General features: G+C 48.0%; 1 protein-coding gene and 1 non-coding gene across 4 annotated transcripts in view; one reads left to right on the top strand and one right to left on the bottom strand.

Moving 5' to 3' along the window:
• LOC146185038 (ras-related protein Rab-8A-like) overlaps positions 1-21,932 on the top strand; it is a 95,653-nt gene that overhangs the window by 53,199 nt on the left and 20,522 nt on the right. For all 3 annotated transcript variants that reach the window (XM_084606029.1, XM_084606028.1, XM_084606027.1), the window contains exon 3: positions 6,688-6,748. In XM_084606029.1, the coding sequence (XP_084462155.1) occupies positions 6,688-6,748 (61 nt within the window). The remainder of the gene's footprint in view (positions 1-6,687; positions 6,749-21,932) is intronic.
• TRNAI-AAU (transfer RNA isoleucine (anticodon AAU)) lies at positions 13,767-13,840 on the bottom strand. Its single transcript has one exon. It is a non-coding gene; the product is annotated as a tRNA-Ile (tRNA).

Raw genomic sequence — 21,932 nt, 5'->3', positions numbered from 1 at the left:
GCATAATCCAAACGTAGTATTCGTACATTCCCGTAACAAGAAGCACTGTAGGGGGTTCGAGAATCTATAGTTAATATGCATAAGTCGCACACCGCTGCATGTACTCCTTATCGCGTGAAAGGCAATTCTGTTCCTCCCCGTAGTGAGATAGTATGTTCACTGCAACGTCCCTAGGAACCCGTTGTTCGGTGCTGAAAAAGAAACAGCGCACAAAGTGATGACATCCATTACTTCATTTATAACGATACTATAGGTAACAGGAAATGGCGATGCGATTTAGCGTACGTTGTTAGGCGAAATGGGAATTACCTCGTATGGGAAAACGAGACGATAGCACCTACGTAGTTTTCTACTGCAGTTAGGGGTCGCATATGCTCATTAGCATATACTCGTAATCTACCGCGTTATGTATAAGACCGCCCTATACATGCATATAAAGCGCCGCTTTAACGAAGCCATATATATAAACGTACCTGAGTGGCATAAGAGTAGCTTCTCGCAGTAACAATGGAGGTGGGTTCGATGTGCATGTCTTAAGTTCGTCTCGATAAGAGCACGTTATCGCGACGACGTACCCGGTCGTATATATATAAACGAGACAACGCGTGCATGTATACTGAGTAACGTGCTGCTTCTCTGAATGGCACGCCCGGTGGGGCCATTCATAAAAGCCCTAGAGCAGTCGCTCTGTCGCGGCACAGGGGTTGCGCGCGGGCAGGAAAGTTCTGTGCCGCCGGTTGAAAATTAAGGTTCAATGAGTGTTTCTTTCAATGCACGGAGCATTCACAGGGCGTTCGTAATTCTGCCGTAATGCGAAGCAGTAAGCGAATGACAGTGCGCAGTGCCCTCCGGTGACGATGTGTACGGATGTCAGTGACACACAGCAGTTCAACACATGGTGTGCCTACCCCTGTGCCCCATTCCGAATTTTGATTTGTGTTGACAGTGCTCTCTTTCCCATGACGAAGCAGCCCCGCCTTCCTTCTCCCGAGACACATGCGGTTAGTGAGGGCAACAGCGCCGAGAATCACCGCGTGAGATCGCGACGCGCGCGCTCTTCAAGTCCCTGTCTTCAGCTCTGAGAACGTCTCTGAACTCCATGCGGTGCTCTCGCGCTGAAATTTGCGTGCATTACAATACCGTCACCCGGTCGCAATTTCTCTACGTGATGTCCGGTGGGAAGTCGTGGCACGAACTGTCCGGCACACGGATGCATGAACGACATGCAACAGTGTTGGATTGAAGTAAACAGATCTTGGACTTACTCCACGCCCTCCATTGCAGGGTCGGCTATTCACTGCATGTATTGCTGTATAGTATGCAGTGTACGGAACTACGTCGGCAAATTCACAGAAGCAGTGCAATGAATGGAACCTTCCAGAAAAGACGCGCGGCAGATACATGGCCACCCGATTACGAAAAGTATGGCTTCTACAGGCGACCGACGTTCATGCGGGCACTTCAGTTCGTGATGGCGCCGTTAAGAGTAGCGCAACAGCAGCGGGGAACGAGCTCTGTCCATTTTCCGTTCAGCGGACAGGAGAACGAAGTCCAGCAGCAGCGCACAACCCCGTTCGCGACAGAGAGACCTGCAATAGCAACAAACGGAAGATACAGAAGCGAGGATGAGCAACATGTGCGCTTCATCGTTGCCGTGCTGCCTCACGCATGCATCACATTTCCCCTCTGGCAATCGCTCGGAGTCGCGAACGACCGCGCCCTCTAGTCTAGCGTCAAAGGTCGGCGTCAAGCCCGCAGTGGGCGAATTAAAACGAGTGAGTCACACCATTCGCACTCCTCTCATCTTCCCACGCACGCGGAGAAAAGAGATAAACGGCTACAGAGAGTAGCAGAGGCAGTGCCTTCGCGATCGTCGCGGAACATAACGATGACTACGTGCTTGCGAGGCACGGCTAGTCCATGCCGCGATGCTTCTGCAGAAGCCGATGTGTGCGGCTTACTTGCATTAAGCTATGTGTAACGAGATATAGCGCATTACTCGCCTGCGAAAACAAAGAATGAACGGAGCATGGATGTGCGAACACGTGCGATTGACTATATACGTTTTCATTGCGGCACTTCATCACTACGGAGGTATGGTCACTATTCCGGGTAGGTTGGTACGTTTTAGCCTGTCGCAAGTGCTTCCGTTGCACGGATATATCATACGCGTTCTTCCGGTAGGACGATTTTAAACAATGAAAGAGCGGGGCTGTCTGTGAGGCAAGGACTTCGCATTCAATAATCGTGCATTTTCACTGTCCGTTTAGATATCGCACGTACACTCAGGAATCACCATCTCACTTCAAAATAAAACAATGCAATTTCTCGTAAGTGTCCCGCTTATATATTTCTATACTCTGCTCCATCTATCCAGAACTTCATACTGCTATTTCATCTATTCTGAACAGCATATACTTTTGTAGAAGGAAAGTATATGTTCCAGGGGCTAGTTCCGTTATTCGCTTGATTTAGTCATCCTATACACCATTACTCTCGGGGCCTCTTCTATTCCTCTGTTTACTGTGAATCGGGTGCTGTTAGCACTATCTCATCGATTTATTGTTTCATACATTATTCAGCCTCGTTATCAATGCCTCCGTTTTCAGGGCTCTCTCACAGTGTCCCTGGTGTCTTGCTTCCTGCATACTCGGCTATAATCGCTATCGGCCTTGCGCTCAGTCCACTATATATTTAATTGCTGTATAGATTCTCGCATGTGCATAAAATTAGAAGCGTTTTCTTATGTGGTCCGAAAGATGCTCCACATCTTTCGTTACGAACCTTCAAGTGTCCTCCCTGCTGGGCTGTCAGAACTTCAGGATTTAGTCGGTCGTGCGCCTATAGCAGCTACTGTATCTTTTTTAATGTACTCTTTTCTGGGCTGGTAAAACAGTGGTTACTTTGTCTTCGTACGCAGGAACACTGTCAAAACTTACTCCATGAGTAAGAATATGAATTACTTCCTGCTTCGGTTAAAGCACGTTCGCATGTACACGCGCGCACCAACCTCCTGCAGTTATTCTATGCCCATTTCTTCATGCTTCCCCAGATGTTCAGATTCATGCACACTCTACGACGCTATCTATATACGTCGTTTATATTTTTCCTTCCTTCCATCTCCCTGCACATGCTACCCCAGTCTCACCGCTCACCGCATTCATGGGATTTCTGAATGCTTGAAAGGGTTTCTCCAGGCGGTGGTTAGCCTCACCACACTGCGTTATAAGAAGAAATACACAGCTCTATTTTTTTACATTTAGGCGCACGGTGACCTTGGTATCGCAGCTGAAAGGATTTTTTTTTTCTTATCATCTTACATTCCTTGTTTCTTTCTTTGTGGCACTTTCCGTCCGTACGACATCAGCGCAGTGCACGAAGTATTTCTGCCTGTCCGGCATGCTGCTGCAATGGCCTTTCCTTGTGGAAACGAAGTTAATAGGCTGGTCATCGTTTACAGACTAGTATGTAGCTCTCAATTGAATATGCGTATATTACGTCGTTCGGACACACTTTGCTTCTCGGCATCCGTCTCCGCTTGCCAGTCCTTCCAGCGTTTTACCTGACGGCGGGATCGATTTAGATGCCGTCATTGATTTCTTTGCATAAGATTGCGCGCAGTTCACAGCTTTCTGAGTAGATATTGCAGGCTCACACAGTATCCTTCACGTGAAGTCTTAGAAGTGTCATTGTTCTGCGTGCAATCTTGCAGCCATCAGGAGACGCAGTGAATGGTTCACCTTCCCTTCGCTCAAACCTCTCCATATAGGCATAATTTGCGTTTAAGTTGAAAGCGTAGTGCTTTTCCATTACTTTTTTTTTTTTTTGTGTGTGTGTGTGACTTCAGGGTTTCTGCGGTTACCCTCGCTTAGCTGGAGCGTTTAGAATGCACTAAACGTGCTGTGTCTGTTATTAAAGGGAACTTCATTCCTTACACTTCCGTAGGGCTCTTCTAGAATTATATCAGCGTAGCATATGTCGCAGTTAATTTCTAAGGCCGCCTTCCTACGTAGTTCAGGAGAACGGCGACATGCCGTGCGGTGCCAGATTCTCCAGACTGCATCCCGCCGCAGTTACAGATTGCGCACTGGAATACTTGCAATTTCTTGCTTCTGGTCCTTCTGTTTTCTTTCCGTGCGTACGTTCTCAATCTGCTGCGCGTCTTCTTCGACGCGTATGTCCTGCTTTTAAAAGTCATATCTGATCTGAACCGCATAAATAATCCTACATTACTCATATCACTGCAGAAGGTGGTTACATCCAAAGTTCCATGCGCAGTAACTGAGAGCAGCCGTATGGTGGACGAAGGCTTTTAACCCGGTTGCGTGCTGGCATAGTGTGACAGGATGTCCAGCGGCTCGCCCCGCAGTTCCACTTCCCCTGCAGTCTCGGTATGGCAGCATCACGGCCACTACAAGTCTCCATCTCATGGATGCGCGACTGGTTAGAGCCCTCTTTACAAATAGACAGTGGATGACATCTCCGGTTGGACATATATTCTATGGTATATGTATAGCTCAACGCACCAAGGGGCTATTATAGACGTTGTAGCGGTAACTCACTAAAAGCCTCCTCGCCATGTGAATAACGGAATACCCCAAATGTGCGCCCGTTCATGAGGAATACTTGCATGAGATGCGCTTGTTATTCGGCGGATGATTAGCGTGCCTTCTCTACCCATTGCGTGCGCACACTGTGGTCATTGTTCCGTTTGTCCTTCACCGAAGGAAAGTGCCGGACGGAGCGCGATGCTTCGTTCAGACACAAAGAAATCTGATTGCAAGTCAGGATCGCCCCTGGCTCCACATTCGTGACTTCCTCGTGCCTTGGTCGATCCGTCGCTCAGCCAGCTGCCCGTCTTCGCTGCCCAGCCATTTGCTGAGGAGCGCCAGTGGTGCACGGCAGAGTAGCAGGCATGCGGTCCGCCGCGGTCGTGCGCCGGTCACGTGCGGCCTCCCGGAGCGACAGATGTTCACACAGCGGGCCGGCCTTGAAAGGCGAAAGGCGTCCGGTCGGCGGGTGCGGCTTCACCGTTCTCTGGCCGAACCCAGCGATGCGCACACACGCTGGGTGCGCAGTCGCTGCTGGCACGTGTCTACGGCGTGCCATCCCCGAGGGAGAGAGGAGTGCCCCGCTCACGAGAATTGCTATGACCCGTGCAGGCCACCTGCCGTTGCGGAGATTTAACACCACCGTCGAAGAGAGAGTACCACAGGTTACATCTAAGAATGCAGGCTGGAATATTGCATCTTTAGCGATATTACATCAGTGATGCACAATTGTGCATACTCCGAGATTTTTGCATGGTACAGATGAAAGGAGAATAGTGCATTGGCACAATGTGCATTTCATAAATGAAAGTTCCATAGAATAGCAGTCTAATACTGAGTCAGGTTGGTTGTTGCATACTGACGGAAGAGGAACGTGTACGTCTGCGCACATGTCCACGTTGTTCTCATCCGTATCATTTGTTATCACGGGTCGGCCGTTTCCACAATAGCAGTCCGTCGCAACACTTAGTAGTACCACAGATAACGGTGTGTAGATGCGAGGTGTAACAAGCTATTACGAACAGAGAGAAAGGGACTGAGAACGGGGCCGTGAAACGCGTAACAATAGTTTCTGGCTTTCACCTCGTTTCTCTGGAGTTGTTCATGCCTGCACATGGAAAAGAAATTGTGCGGATTTAAACATGGCTGGAACCTAGCGATAAAGCGAAAGCTGTGAGTGTTGCAGCGAATTTTTCTCCGGACACCTGGATTTAATGTGCCGCCGTCACAACGTTCGAACGAACCTTCTGTCCTAGCAACTCGCTGTTGTCGTTTGCCTCTACCAATTACCGACTTATCTTCTTCGTCTTTTTTTTTTTTTCTTCTTCTTTCCTCCTCCAACTCCTGGCCCAGCTCTCGGTCTATACCACGTGACCGTTGCAAGGCAACACGGCATACGGCACACGGTGCCACGCCGACGGCTTGGAAACCTAGCGCAGCGTAGCTTTCGCTACAAAATATGATGGCACGTTCCCGCGTGCTCCACAGTTACGAAGTGACAGAACAGCGCAGGCGTCATCGTCGCAGGCACAGCATGAACATCAGCGAATTCAAGATGCGTACTTGTAGGTGGTTCTTCTCCCATAGCAGCATCACATGGCATACGTTCTCTACGACCTGTTCATTGCTCACATCTGCTGGCAACACGGTATAATCATCACCCGCGCGCTATATATCGGTCTGCTGACAAGCTGAACTAATCGCTTCTGAAGCGAATACACATCGTACAGCGGTGCTCAAAGGACAGAAATTTCACTAAATATCAGCCGTGGTGAAGCTGAACTCTATCGCTATGCTTACAAAAGAGAGTGACGCCGTAGCCTAAGACTTTGGATTAATGTCTACCACCTGGGGTTCTTTGACGTGTACTTACATCGCACGCACACAGTTCATCTTATAGAATTCAGCTTCAGAGCAGCGACGATTACTAACTGACGTCGCGAAAAGCGAAGTTACGGCAAAGGGAACACTGCTGTAGAGCGGGCAGGTCACTCGTGGCCCGAAGCCTGCAGTATATATCGACCACAGTCGCCGCTCTGCTCGAGTGGATTGCACCGCTATACGGGCGCGGCCAACGACCCAGAGTCGTATCCGAGACTTCACCCGTTACCAATCACCCTCGCCCTTGTCTGTGCAGGGACACTGCAGGCCAGGAGCGGTTCCGCACCCTGACCACGGCCTACTACCGAGGAGCCATGGTGAGCGCCCATTCCTGCTTCCGCTCCAGCGACGCTGTCAACGAACTGAGACAGCGCGGTGCCGGGACCGGAGCGCGGCTCGCCTTACCGCTTCGCGTGCGATTTTCTGCTCTCCGTAAACCGCGGTGCAGAAGAACTCAAATACACTCAGTTCGCACTCAGACGGGAGTTACGTTTCAAATATATACCTAGAGGTAATATTGCGAATAGCTGGGTTATTCAGACATATAATGAATGTGATGCTGCAGCGGAAGAGGAATGAACAGACTATATGAGGCATCATTTAAGCATGAAGCTCACCTCAAGTTAACCATGCTTCCTGTGACCATGCTGCGCACTTTGATCATGCTGCAGGTGTACACGTGCGACCATTCGCTTTCGTATGAAAGCAGATATTGCGTAATTCTTCTACTGCAGCACCGTTTCGAAAACTTCGTTTAAACGAGAAGTGAGTTGATTATCGATTATTGAAAACGCGCATCACGTTGTTTCCTCTGGCGTGGCCTAATCTGGGGATAAGGTCGGAGACTTCGATGAACAAGCGAGAAGTCACAGTACTTAAATCTCCCTAACCAAAAACCATTTAAGATCATTGCAGTAAGCTTCAGCCACGCTTTACAACCGCTACGCGCTTCAGACGGCTGCTGTATCATATTTTTCGCAGAGTACAGGAACGCACGGGATGTGCCGCTTAAACGTTATTAGATGGCTGCAAAATGAGCGCCATAAAAACCAATGATCGAAGTTATTCCGCGGTGGACAGTATAGTCTGACGAATTTCCACTTACGCAGTGTTCCGAATACGTTAATTCGTACTAAAAATAGTGCCCAATTTGTGTCATTGGAATTCCTAAATAAAAAAATGAAAGCACGGAGACGCACGTCTGTAACGCCAGTGCTTCGTACCCTTGCATCACTGCGCTAATTTTAGCGCCTCTCTCGCTTTCTGTTGTTCATAACTTAATACGACGATACAGCGTTTAGATTTTATTTAGAAAATACTTCAGGCCGTTGCATTAAAAGGACTAACGTGTGCTCAGCACAAAGGCATAAAAAAATACGAATAATAAATGTGCAAGTGCAAAATACAACTACACAAATACAACGCTGGGAAAATTAGAGACTGCATTTAGATTTCAATTACTTCAGCCCTAAAGGAAATTCTCCTTACTCGACATTGATTCCTTGCAGACGTGCATGACTGCTGCAGCCACGTGCATAGTATGATCGGTAGTTCATGTAATTAAGTACATGTTTCATATGCTAATCATGCGCGTGGCGTGCACAGTTCGAACAGTCACTCCGGACCTGCCGCTGTAAGCGGACTTTCAACCGTTGCAGGGTCTCAAAATCCTCCTCACTCAATTTTCTGGATCGCGAATCGTCGCACGTGCTTGCGCCGTTCAGCATCTCTGCAGTTTTCCGCAGTCTTATCCGCGGGCAGCCACGTGCTATCCGAAGCGCGATCGTCACGGCGTTTGCGTACTTTTTTCAGCGTTCACACACCGCAGCCATCTCTCGCCTTCTGTACATGGCAGTCCTGCCCTCGCGCACTCGCATCCGGCTCCAGTGTCGCGCCAGGCACATTCAGCGGTTGTGCAGACAGACAGTGCGGGTCCGCGACGCCACTTCCGTTATCTTCGCGCACCTCACTTATCTGAGGCATAAAAAGGGCCGCCGTCAGCTCCTCCGAAGCGGCTGCCGAGACGGTACCCCGGCGACAGGGCACCCATATTTGCGCGCTACTTTTTTAGCGGACATCCTGCGGGTCTTCCTGGCAGGCGCCGAACGTGCTATCCGGCGTGGCACGCGTGGCCAACGAAAGATACATGCGGAAGTTACACCTGCAGTGCCGAAGTCTAACTGTATATTTATAACCAGACAACCTGTTTCCACAGATATACGCTGAACTCACCCTTCTGTCTCCGCAGCACGAGGCTAGCTGCGATTGGCACGTACAGATTTCGCCAAAGAAGTACGGCGGACCATAGAATATACGGCCCACGTTACGTCGTCACTGTTCTAAATCGTTCCAATATGGGAGTGATAGAAGGTGATCGAGTTTCTACTCCTATGCTATTATAGAGGTCTACTACATCATTCCGAAGTTGTCGCCTGGTTTGTGCGTGCGTTTCGGATAGGGGCTGTGCGCATGCTAGTAACGGTATAACGGAGAAGGTCCGGTTCGTTTGTTCCCCTTCGCTCTTTGAAATGTATATCTCGTTGTAACGATTTATTCCATTGAAAAGCCAGCCATTGGTGTGCTTCAGAAACCACACATAATGTGCTGTCGCGTTCGGAGTCAAAAGCGCCTTTGGTTATCAGAAGTCAGGCTCTCGGCAATGCAGATTGCGCGGCGGGTTTACTGCGCTACGTACCTACATCCGGATGAGGATGCACTGCATACATCCGGCTTCGTATTCTTGCATCGCTAAACAGTGACATATATAGGGCAGGACAGGCGAGCTGACTTCGTAAACCTGCAGGCTGTTCAGTTGTGTCCCCGCGATGGCCACGGATTAAGGAACAACTTCTAAACGCATGATCTTCTACTTCGTGCACTAGAGCACGACCTATGCAGTGCAGTTGGGGCGTATACGGGAATCATATCGCGCCTAATATAGGAACATATAAAAGGTTTGAGAGAAATATGGCTCACACGAATACTTTCCTCTTCCGTTTGCTCCGTTATGCATGTACAGTCCACGCTTGGGACTGTGTAAACGCCGCGAATGAATAGCGTGAACTGACCGTGCACATGAGCACTCTTCGCATCACCTTTTCGAATTCGCACGTTGACAACAGTATTAGGCCGAAAATTAATTTCAGCAACATGAAACAGATTCATCCCGTGTGTTTGCTGTCCATCCGTTCTGCTTAAGACGCTATCCCAAGCACGTACGTTTCTGTTTTTTTTTTTTTTTTTCTCCGGCATTTAAAGACGAATAACAAGCGCTTCGGCGTTTGACGCTTTCTATAGGAGTGGTGAACAAAAGTGCCGATTCTTCTTGTGTTCCAGCGTGAAATCATCCTTGCGCTCCAATGACCGCTTGTTTCGCACCTGAACAACATCGCAGTGAAGCGAAGAGTGAGGGTGAATGATGGCTTCGGTGTAAGTAGCATGCACGCACGCAGCTCGTCAAAGCGAAAGGATCAAGATCACACGTCAAGAGGTAGTGACGAAACGTCCTAAATAACAAGCAAAACATCCCGCAGAAATCCGCATGCGACGGCGGGGTTTCCCTCCTTCCTGCATGACAAGTGTGCCAGTGTCAGAGAGAGAGAGGGGAGGGAAAAGGGTGAGGCGGGAAACGCAACGGTGAAACAGAACCGACACGAGACGAGGTGCGACGGGGAAGGGCTTGCCAGGGCGTGCTTGCTTCGTGAGCTTTGTAAATGCGTGCCGACGCTGCGCGGAGGAGCGCCGCAGCGGTTTAGTGGAGAAGGCGCTACACGGAAGGTCATCACACCCTTGTCACGCTTCGAGGAGCAGGTTTCCCTTCCGAGAGAAGTAGCTGCAATGAGCGTCTGCTCTGGCGCGTATAAAAACCTGGACGTTAAACATATACGGGCAGCTTATGTGCACACCGGGATCCAACATAAACTGCGAAAATAAATGAGCGCTGGAAGCACCCAGAACGCGCTTTATTGGGAAACAAGCGAAAAGAAAAACAGGACATTTCAGGGCTATACTTTGCAGGCAACAAGATGTGCACTGAAGCACACCTGTGCGGAGTTCGGCGCTTGCTAATAGAATTAATGGAAGCAAAAATTGCTCTCTAACCAGGAGAAATTAATTCACCTGAATAAAGTATGTGCAATCTAAGGAGCGCCTGGCGACGGGACACGTGTCGTATCAGCATGCTGGCTGATACGACACGACGGCTGTCACCGCAGTAGCTTTGCGAGCGGAAGGCCCTGTGTGTGCCATTCGTGCATGCAGGCCGACTCTACCCGCGATACATCGGTGGTGCTGAAGAGATCTACTCTTTGGCTTTACATTCTGTTATTGTGGGGGGCGGGAGCGGTGCTAGTTCTGAACTACATATGAAGATGGTCCTTCAGGAGTTTACTTAATGGTGCCACGGTGGGACATGCGTGTACGTGACCAGTCCAACACAAGTACGTTTCTACCACCGCTGGACTTACCGTGGGAGGAGTGCCAGTACGGGCTATGGTACGATATAAGTTCCATGTTTAAAAGTGCAGTGGTCGCTAACATGGTGTGAACAAACCTCAGGACACCGATTGACTGTATGACGGACGTTATAATAGGATGAATTACATTCCAAACAACAGAAGTACGAGAGCCCTTCTCATATAGTTGTAGTCCGCTTTTGTTTGCCAGCGAAACGATTGCGTCAGATGTCTTCATCGCGAGCGACCTTTAGTTATACGTGGACGCACAGAAGTTTTCGGAAATGTGCAGAAAAGAAGGGTACGCTCAAGTTAGCGCCTTTAACACCGCCTTTTCATTCTGCGAGTACTTTTACATTTTTTGTTTAAGCTGGTTACCGGGGAAGGAAGGCGAATTGTCTGACTCATTTCTCGATGGACGCCTACACTTGCAATGAAGGGCGAACAATTAAAGGTACACGTGTCGTCGGTTAGAATCCCTGTCGCAAACTACCCTTCAACTTGACCAGCATATGGATGCTAGTTGCGAAGCAAATAGACACTACGGTCTGCAAAACTTATTTCTTTGCTCCTGCTGACATCCCTCAGGTCCAACAACCACGCCGACTTTTCTGCGATGCGGGGCCCTTACGTTATCACGTAATGTTCTCTTCCAATAAGCTTCACAAGTCAGAAGCGCTTGAGCTGGGAAGTAGCCCGGACACTAAATAGTCGTCGCGATTAAATGTTCGCACTGAAATTTTGGTCAGCATCGTTAAACAGTGTGGCTTCAGATCACGACGAGCTAGACGTCGATATTAACAAACGTTCGCATCATCGAATCGAATACCAGTCTCACTCGCTCATAACCGGCCGTATGTAACTATTGATGCATATTAGAACAGTGCACTCTCAGTCACTGCACGTACTTGTCATAAACAAGTCCAACCGTTCTAAGACCGTCACGGACATTCCGAATGCGGATAATGAGGGAAGCGGGGAAAGTATACATAAGGAACAGTGAAAAAAACTTCTTACGTAACGCAGTGCAGTGAGTAAATAACAGCATGTTCCGTCGTTGAAGACAATGAGTACGCATTTATGCAGCACTTTTATTACATCCCTCTTCAACACTGTTTCTTCGCAATTTTTTACGCCGCGATATTCTAACATGCACTTGCAGCCTGAAAAGGATAAGTTAATTTGGTTCGGTTCGTGGGGTTTAAAGTCCCAGAACGACTCAAGCTATGAGAGACGCAGTAGTGGAGGACTCCGGAAATTTCGACCACCTGGGGCTCTTTAACGTGCACTGACATCGCACAGGCCGCGGGCGCCTTGCTTTTGGCCTCCATCGAAAAGTGGCCGGCGAGGCCGGGATTCGATACCGCAACCTTGGGCACGTCGAGCGCCTTAGCACTGCGCCACCTCGGCGAGGTTTAAAAGGATAGTCCACAGCTATATTGCAAAGTGCTCATGGAACATGTAACTGATTCTTCAGTCATGGATTTCTTGGACTCAAATAATTTCTTCCATTCATCACATCGATTTTGCAAAAAGAAAAAAAAAAACATGTCTTGTGAGGTCATTTTTCATCATAATGTTCACACCAACCTCGATATTAACATGCAAACCGATGTCATCTTTCTCGACTTCGCGAAAGCATTCGATAGTTGTTCCGCATGATCGCTTGTTGCTGAAACTTCATATTTAAACTTGCAGCCAAATAAGTTGCCTGGATCAAATTATTTCTTATTAGAGTTTTCTGTTTCAGTTAACATGCCAAATCAAACCCATTACCAGTAACGTCAGACGTTCCCCACGAGTCCGTTCTTGGGCTTTTAGTGCTCTTCACTTACATCGCGGATTTATACCCCTCCAAGTGTCATGCCGTATTCGGTTGTTTGTCGACTATTTTGTTATCTACCATTCTGTCACTAACTCATCCGATCAATAATCTTTACAGACTGACCCTAAACAACATACAAGCATGGTGCAATCAAAGGGTAATGACCCTTAATCCTACTAAATGTAAAATTGTGCCCTTCCACCGCCACCGCAACCCTCTTTTATTTTCGTAAAACCATCGTATAAATACTTCTGTGTGTGTCTCTCTCTCTCTTCTAATTTAACCAGACATACACATGTAATGGACATTATCGCATCTGCTAACAAATCATTAGGTTTTTTAAAGCATCACCTCCGTAGTGCCCCTCTCCATGTAAGACAACTTGATTACACAGCATTGGACCGACCGAGATTAGAATATTCATCTGCTGTTTGGAATACCCACCAATTACATCTTGGTAATGCCCTCGAGGAGGCTCAAAACTGAGCCACTGGATCCATATATGCATGCTAATCATGCGATGTCAGCATTTCATTCCGAAAAAATAAAAAATAAAGTAAAAAAAAACAACCAGATCTACAGTCAATTTCATTCCGCCGCAACGCCAGTCTCTCTCCTTATCACAAGTTTTACTATTCTGCACTTCACCAGGAACCTTATATCTGCGCACCTGCTTCACACTTTTCTTAACGCACCAGGTTTCACGACCGTACTGTCACCTTTTCAACTTCATTATTTCCGAGAACAGCAGCCGACTAGAACGACCTTCCCCACCACATCGCTGCCATCACGTGTCCCTTTATATTCCATGAAAGTGTTCCGCGCATCATGTATGAAGAGAACATATTTTTATGTACTTCACCCCATCTTCTATGTACTACACCCCTAAGTTGTTTAAGGTAATAAAATTAAATGAAGTCTACGATCACATTTTCGAATACCCGCTTGAATAGCGCACAACTACGCATCGTTGTTCGGAATAGAGCCCGCCATTTTACGCCCACTGTTGCCAGTGATCACGCGCGCTGGCACCGTCAAGGAGAACGAAAAAATATTTGGCCTGCGCAGGGATCGAACCTACGACCTTCGCGTTATTAGCACGACGCTCTAACCGACTGAGCTAGCAGGCCGGCACAGGAATCGCTGGCTTTCAACGACATAAGTGCTTGTGCAATGCAGTTATGTGATAAGGAGTCCAATAGTGGCGGTCGGGGAGCTGTGCAACAAGTCTACAGGCGCTGTCGTCGTGCGTTGGTCGCCCGCAAAGCGCGTGTCTGCGTGCGCCAAAACCGGTCTCTCGGCGATGGGGGCGCGCGACCCGGCTGAGAAGAGGGATGCCTTTCCATGCACTTGGCTGGGCTTCCACAGCGAGTCAGCGTTGGAACTCATTCGAAGCACCCTAAGAAGTGCAGAATTGCAGCACAATTCATAAAAGGGTCGTGAAATATATTGCGATCTCATTAGGACGATTACAATAAAAATGTCACGCTTTTCATGTTTTGCGCGACGGCATTTCTGCAGTTACTGCACTTGTCCTCCCAAAGCTTGAAGCAGTTCGTTCTATCAGCGTGAGGTTGTCTTTGTCAAAAGTGTAGAGCCCAAGGCATTTGCTTGTCAGTCACACCGTGTGGCTCGCAACGCATTCGGAGTGTCCAAATCTCCTGAAGCTAAATTTTTTTTTTGCCGTATACCCTCTCCAATGGGGTCGACTCTCATGAATGCCGAGACACAAGGCTTAAAAGCAGACCCTTGATAAAGGCTGTACTTGTCGCCAATAGCTTTTACCTCTGCAAATATAAGCCTGACTTAAACTGCGCATACCGTTTGCTTGAACGGTTTCACGCCATGCAAGGCATAATTCGCCTGCATAAGCAACCAGACGTATTGGTGGCATTGCGGTACCTGACTCCAAGCCCTAGGAAATAGTTGTCATGCTTGAATTCGTACGATCAAAGTGATCGCGAATGTGCGCCTTAAGGGCACCTTACGGCGTTGAATTATTTCCGCTTTTCAGACAGTAACGGGACAGTTTGAATGAAGGCTTTTGATCCCCAATTTCTGCCGGAGTCGGCCATGGCGACCGCATATCAACGATCGCGAAATGAACGTTCTTGTACTCACATCTCAGCGCATAGTAAGGAACATCTGGACTGATGGTTTGAAATTATCCCGGAAAGTTTTTGGACAGTGTTCTTTATAACACTGCAAAGGTCGGATAATAATGTTTACTTCATTAAAATTTGAAAAACGTTTTGTTGTTTTAAATCTTGATCGCATTTAGCCGGGACACCGCACGCGTATATCAAAATTTGCCTTTGCAGCCTTGCATATAAAAATCCTGAAGGTTTAGGATCACATCCAACCCCTACAATACGGGACCTATTCACAGCGCCGATATCTCTTAAAATGCATCCCACATGCAATATGCAGGAGTTACAGGCGCTTGTTATGAGAACACAGGACCCATATGCATCTCATGTGCGTCCTTCTACTAGTTCTGCATATTTCTATTTAGTTCCTATACGTCTCACATCAGATCCTGCATAATCCCATGTTATTTCATAAAAGACCTGTTAAAAACGCAAATACGTTTTTTTTTTTTTCAATACGGACTCAGTAAACTCTGGCAAATCGCAACGGATTATGTTTAATCCTTAATTGTATGTTAATGCAGAAGAGGCTCACAGTGGAAGAAAGAACACTCATTGCACTATACCAGCTATTCTTCGCCTGTCCTGTGCATGGTGACGGGCTGCCACACCTTTAGTGGAAAAACACTCGGACCTATTTCGCTCGCCGCTCGGAAGTCATGCATTCTGCGTACGTGCTGCGGTCCTACTTCCTTTATACAGTCCCTTCTAATCATTTCCAAACGTCAGCAGACTTTATGGCTGCGTCACATATACTCAGCTGTCCCTCACTGTAGTCAAGAGTAATTCGGCTTCCTGATCACATTATTTTTTTGTTCAGTAACACAGCTGGCGAAACGCAGCACGTTATTCAAGGCCCAAACAGGGGAACAAACGGAATTGCCACTTAATAGCGCAGCGTCGTGGTGGTTTGGTAGCTCGCCTCGGTTGCGGGAGGTGCGACACCAACCGCCGACAACCCAACCGGTGAAAAAGGCTTTCCTCGACCTGGCGGCTGGTTGTCTCAAGGGGTGCCTGGGGAGGAAGCTCTTCACCTGCCGCTGTGGCCTTCGAGCCATCGTGTCGAACATCGTCTGTAAATGCTATCTGTGCGTATGCTTGACCGAAGCGGTGGCCTTGTTGTCGAGCATCCGCCTCGCTTCGGGAGGTACCAGGTTCGATCCCTGCCACTGCCGGGTATCTGGTTTTCAGTGGGTACAAGCTTTCCCCCGGCCTGGTGCTCGGCTACTCTGGGGTGAAATCCTTGAGAAAGGGTCCCAAGCATTTAACCGCAGAAGAGTCGAGAACCAGGCCAAAGAAATGTTGTGTCCATCGAAACCGGTGGCGGTGGGTACCCGGCGGAACCAGGAATCGAACCTGGTACCGTCCTGAATGCGAGGCGGATGTGGACAGCTAGCAGGGGTGGACACCTTGCGCGGACGCACACTTTCTGCGCACACCCCTGAGCCTAGAAAGGCTTTCAAATAGGCTTTGCTGGTGCATCGCTTGAATGGAAGTCCAGTAGAGTGTTCGGTGTGTTGCCATCGCACCGTGCAGAAGTCTGCTCGAAGTTGCTTACCGCGGAAGATTCCGGCAGAGCCAGGGCCGCGGAACATGGGAGCTTAAGTTCGCAGGTCGAGCCAACGTTTCTACAAGTGGACTTGTCTTCCTTTGGTCCACTTTTCGAAACGTTGGCTCGACCTGCGAACTTAGGCTTCCCCCCGGCACTGTCCCCCCTTGTTCAGTTCTCTTTCATACCGTGTAAGCCATCTTCTTCCTCTCGTTCTACCTAAAAAAGACTAAAGCGTTACGCTCACCAATGTTCTTGGGAAGCCTGTTCCAGTGTATTAGGAAAAAAGTAATTACGGTATGCACCAGTTCGACAGCGCGTTTCAAGAACTTGCACCTCGTGATCACATCGTTCAGAGACGAAGTTTGGGGGGAAAATGTTCTTGTTTATTCCTTTGAGACCAGAGTGAACTCGACAAAAAAAAAAAAAAAAATAAATACATTTTGCGATATGCAAGTGTTTTCCAACCAAGGTTCTCTGTAAACGCCGCTGTTTGTAATTCTGCTGTAATGTAATACTGCTGTAAACGTGTAATGTAATACTGCTGCAGAAGTTATAATTACCGGAAACAAACCTTGCAGCGATACGTTAAATCTTTTCTATAAGATTAGAGCTTTCAGTGTCCCACACCGCGCAATTGCACTTGAGTACCGGACGAACATTTGTTATGTGCAGTAGCTATTTCACTCAAGATTTTACATTCAAGATGACTTTGTGATTAAATATATTCAACGTGTCTGTTCCATGTCAAATTTTCTAAAAAATAGACCCCAAGGTTATTGTAATCTTGAACCTTTTAAAGAAGTAGTTTGCCCAATTTATACTGATCTCCAGGAAAGAGTTTGCGGGTGAATGACACAAATTGACATTCAGCACTGCTCAAGAACATGCCTCACTTAGTGCACCAAGCATGAATTTTGTTCAGATTATTCTCAAAACTGCTGAAATCACGGTCATTTTCAACGTCCCTGTAAATGGCTCAATCATCTTCATATTATCTCACTTTGCATTCAAGATCTTGCACAATGTCATTTATAAAGACTAAATAGCAATGGCCCCAAAACAGACCCTTGGGGCACACCAGAGGTTGCGGCAACATATGTTGGTTTAGTTCCATTTAACAAATCGTGCTGCGTTCGCCTAAGCTAGTCATTTATAATCCAGTCCATAATTGCAGGTTTTATATAAAAACAGCTTTAAAGCTACATTCGTTAGGTCAATGATAGGCAGAATTTGAGCGCTTCTTTTTTTTATGAAAAAAAAAAAGCAATAGAGCAACGAAGTAAATTCCGTCGAAAACAATGACTCAGTGACTCACTGCACATAGGGCACTTCAGCTTCACTCTTAGTAACAATTATTCAATTCAAAGGACTGAATTGCATACCCCACCCTCTCTCTAGACAGCCGCGCGGGTCTCAGTACGTCGTGGCGCACACACTTCGATTTCCATCTTTTTTGCTTCGCAGGCTATGTGTATGCTGTGCGGTATTGCACAGTGCATGGCTACCGATTACCTGCACTGGTTCGTATACGTTTGGAGCGAGCTAGGCTTGACTGGGATACACATGCGATAAGTGCTGTAGAAACACATTGAAGTACGCTGCCTATCTCGTTAGGGCTGCCACCGGGTGGCACACACCTCTCCTGAAAACCACCAAACTAAAGTGCCACTTTTCCATGCACGATTGGATTCGGAAGTTGTACGCTACAGTTACAACTCACGAGGCAACGGTTTCGCGTCAGCACCACACAACTCACAATCAACGTCATCCGAATAACAATAAAAATAGCTTACTTTCAAGTTCAACATCCACTGCATATATGGCAGGCAGGAGGACAGTTGATGTGTCCTAGGCACGGTGGTCCTGGAAGAGCTTGGGAGAGGTATCAGAGGAAGAAAAGACAACCTCACCGGAATAGGCCGGCTTCTATGGGAGCTTTCAGAAGACGAAGATAAAGAAAGGGAAATACATTATAATCTGCCACCAGTCGCGAGCGCAGTTTGTGGGAATGCATCTATGGTTTGCACACAGTGTTTCGCGGATGCATGCAATACATGTACAGCCTTCGTCAAAAGTGTAAAGCCCAAGGGGTCTGTATGCTTCTGAGCCACTTCGTGAGGCTTGTAATGCATTTCCAGTGTTCCGAACCTCTCGATGGTAAGATGTTTTGTCCTCTCTAATAGGAAAGACTTCCCTTAATGCTAAATCGGCGCCACTGCACGGATCAGAAGCAGAGCCCCTGGGCTCTACACGTTTGACAAAGGCTGTACTATAGTATACATGTTACTTTGGAACAGACCACCTGTGAGCCCTATGCTCGGTCTGCAGCTTCAGCGAGCGAACAGCAGCCGCTGAGAACAAGGCGTCAAGGACCTCGAATGTCTCAGATTACTCGTCACCGAAAACTGCTGCGCGCGCCGCAGCGTCCTCGAATTCGCGCAAATGCGGATTCTTCTTTACGACGCGCCGAGAGCAGCTGTAGGTAATGGCGTATACGACGACGTCGCGACGAGAAAGTGGGACGCTCCGTGTCTTCGCCGTCGGAATGGCGCCGGCTGCCGTATACATACTGTCCGACCGGGAATGGCAACACTCAAGGTCGTTGTCACCGCCTCTATACACACCCTGGACGCGCGCAAACTTCGAAAACGAACTCTGCCACGCCCTGATATGAAGCAGGATATTGGATGTTCCGTGTTACAGCTGAATTGAGCGGCTTACATTAAAGCAGGCCGTTTTGCGTCATAATCGAGGTCTACAGGAGCGGCACGCAGCAGTTATTTTTTTTTTTTTCTGTCTATACATATGCCTGCTCAGAATGCACGCCGTCATGCACGCGGCATCATCTTAACTGTATACTCTTTACTATATGCGTATATACTAGTTCATCCACATAAGATATCCACACTGCGCGGACGTTTTGTTGGCGATATAGATTTATCAATGAATTAAGTTTTGAGGGGACCATGATGACACTTGTGCGGGACATCCTACAGCCTCCTGCTTGAGACTAGCCGTATGCTGTAAATAAATAAATAAATAAATAAATAAATAAATAAATAAATAAATAAATATTTAAAAAACAGTCATCAAACGAGCCAATCGGGTCGTTGTAAACAGCGGCGTTTACATAGCAGCCAACGGTATTTACTGGGAGGTTGGCGACTACAGCTATCACGCGGAAACATGCGAAACGTTTCCTTCCTGGAATATAATGTAGGGACCTTTAATTTTTACGAATTTCTTTCTCACAATTATTTCTTAGGGCTAGAGTGCGGTTAAACACTAACAGCTAGTGACCACTAAATAAAGGACTGCCGGTAGACACGAACGACTGGCGGAACGAAAATGCTATATACAGAAACACAACGAAATCGACGCTAATCGGCGCGAAATCACAGAACTCCGCAGCTCTCCCTCTATCGGTTAAAGCACAGCGGAGTGGCCGCGCCCGCTTCCTTCCTCGTTCAGAGACACGCGCTTGACGACGTGGTTCTTGTACCGGCGACAATAGACGCCCGGCCATCATCGCCGCTGGCTACACAGCTCCGCTCAGGCGTCATTTCCGCCGATAAGATTTTGTTTTTCCTCGGGACGGGTGGACGCTTGGTGCGATAAGAAGTGCCTCGATGCCGGCCGCTATGTATAGACTGCTTGGCGAACAGTGGGCGCCCGCGATTACAAGTAGAACCGGGCAGTAACCTGGCGGTGCTCAGCAGCGCCATGTCCGGGACGTGGCCAGAAAGAGTCATGATGTTTGTTACATGTTCGCACTTAAGCATGCTTCGCATGTTTTTTGCTCCGTTCTTGTCAGACTTTCTTGTCGTCTTCCTTTCTTCGGAGGAGCGCAGTTATACACTCGCCGATGTGGATATACACAAGGTGCCGCACATAAAGACTACCCCGCAGCTACTGCATCGCGCAGCTTCGCTAGGTGTTAGCTACGAGAAGCAGCATCGCCGTTAAAGAGAGAATACATCTGGGCGAAGCCTGCCTGTCATAGATTCACAACTGAAACAAAGAAGCAAATAGCTCAGATCGCATCGATGATCAGCGCCTTTTCTCTCCTTGCACTGTACGGAGTGATAACACGAAACTTCGTATCTATTGGGGGCAAAAAAAAAAAAAAGAAAGAAAGAAAGAAGACCGCAGTCATTGACTCTCGTTACACTTAGTTAGCCGCAACCGGTCTTATCACCCAGAATTGAACTCCTGGCTAACCGCTCCCTGTGTGCATCCCCATTTCCTCCTACAAAGGGAGCAGATCGAGAGATGCCAATTGAGATATCAAGCCCGTCACCGGTGTTCCCACAATGCTTCCGCCCCCGGTCACATTACAGGCAGTTAGGAAATCAGCGAATGTCTCACGCGGATAGATTGGGGCTGACGAAAATAGATCATCGCGCGTGAAGAGGGACGGAGCGGATTCTAAATGCGAAACGTCGCCAAGCGATGCGAGCGGAAACAGGCGATTCTTCCTCGTAACCTTCTTGTTCGTGGTATGGTGATCACCGCTCCGCACCTTGTACGCATAAACCCTCCGGGGCATTCATTCGATTCAGCTCGCTTCCACTATAGGCGTGTAGCGCTTTCACCGCCTCATAACGAAAGCATACCACGCGTTTCGCTTGGACGGCTGTGTACATGGCTTGCGTCGCCGGTACGACGCAGTGCCGCTGCTGTGCGTGCCGAGAGGAAGGCATAACCTGGAATTCTGGCCTAGGAACCCTACGTCGTATATGCGCGTGACATAAATCACTCAGAGATCGATGGGCACATTCCAATCGTGCACAAAACCACAGGGTAAATGGCGCACATGTCGGTCTAGTATACGCCGTGCCTGAAAATAGCCTGCATGCGATTCGCAGATACAGGAGCACGTTCAACTCGAACGGTTAATCCAGCGCCCTCGTGGGTTTGCCTTGGAAAAGAAAAAAAAAAAAAAAGAGAACAACGGCTTACTAGTGCCAGTGACTACTTATCTGCCAATTCATGAAAATGGCGCTTTAACGCGTCAAGAAACTGACATTTCTTGCCTATATGCGTTCTTTTTGCCGAATAGCGAATGAACATGGTGACCGCCTTCCAACTGTAGGAGCCTTTCTCGTTTCACTGTACTGCAAACAAATGTCTATATGCTGTTAAAAAAAAGGGCTTTAAAAAAGCTTTTTGGTTTTAACTGTACGTACAGCCTTTATCAAAAGTTTACAGCCCATGGGGGTCTACTTCTGAGCAATACTATGTGGCTCGTAATGCATTCCCAGGTTTCCATACTTGCTGAAGGCAAGAAGATGTTTCGTCCTACCCTCTTCAATGGCTAGGACTTCCACGATTATTACAGAAGTCATATTATACGGCTTAAAAGCAAACCCTCTGGGCTGTAAACTTTTGATAAAGGCTGTACGTGGTCACTCATCAAGTGTCCTTGGGCTTCGTCCAAGTGTTTACGACTGTACGCTTTAGCTCACGTACTATCGGTCATGTACATATTGCTATTATTGGCACGTTGAGGCACGGCTG

This window comes from Amblyomma maculatum, chromosome 6 (assembly GCF_055883805.1).
Source record: "Amblyomma maculatum isolate TAMU_Amacu chromosome 6, ASM5588380v1, whole genome shotgun sequence".
Taxonomy (NCBI): Eukaryota; Metazoa; Arthropoda; class Arachnida; order Ixodida; family Ixodidae; genus Amblyomma; species Amblyomma maculatum.
The sequence above is the reverse complement of the archived record's forward strand: the minus strand, read 5'-3'. Positions and strand labels throughout refer to the sequence as shown.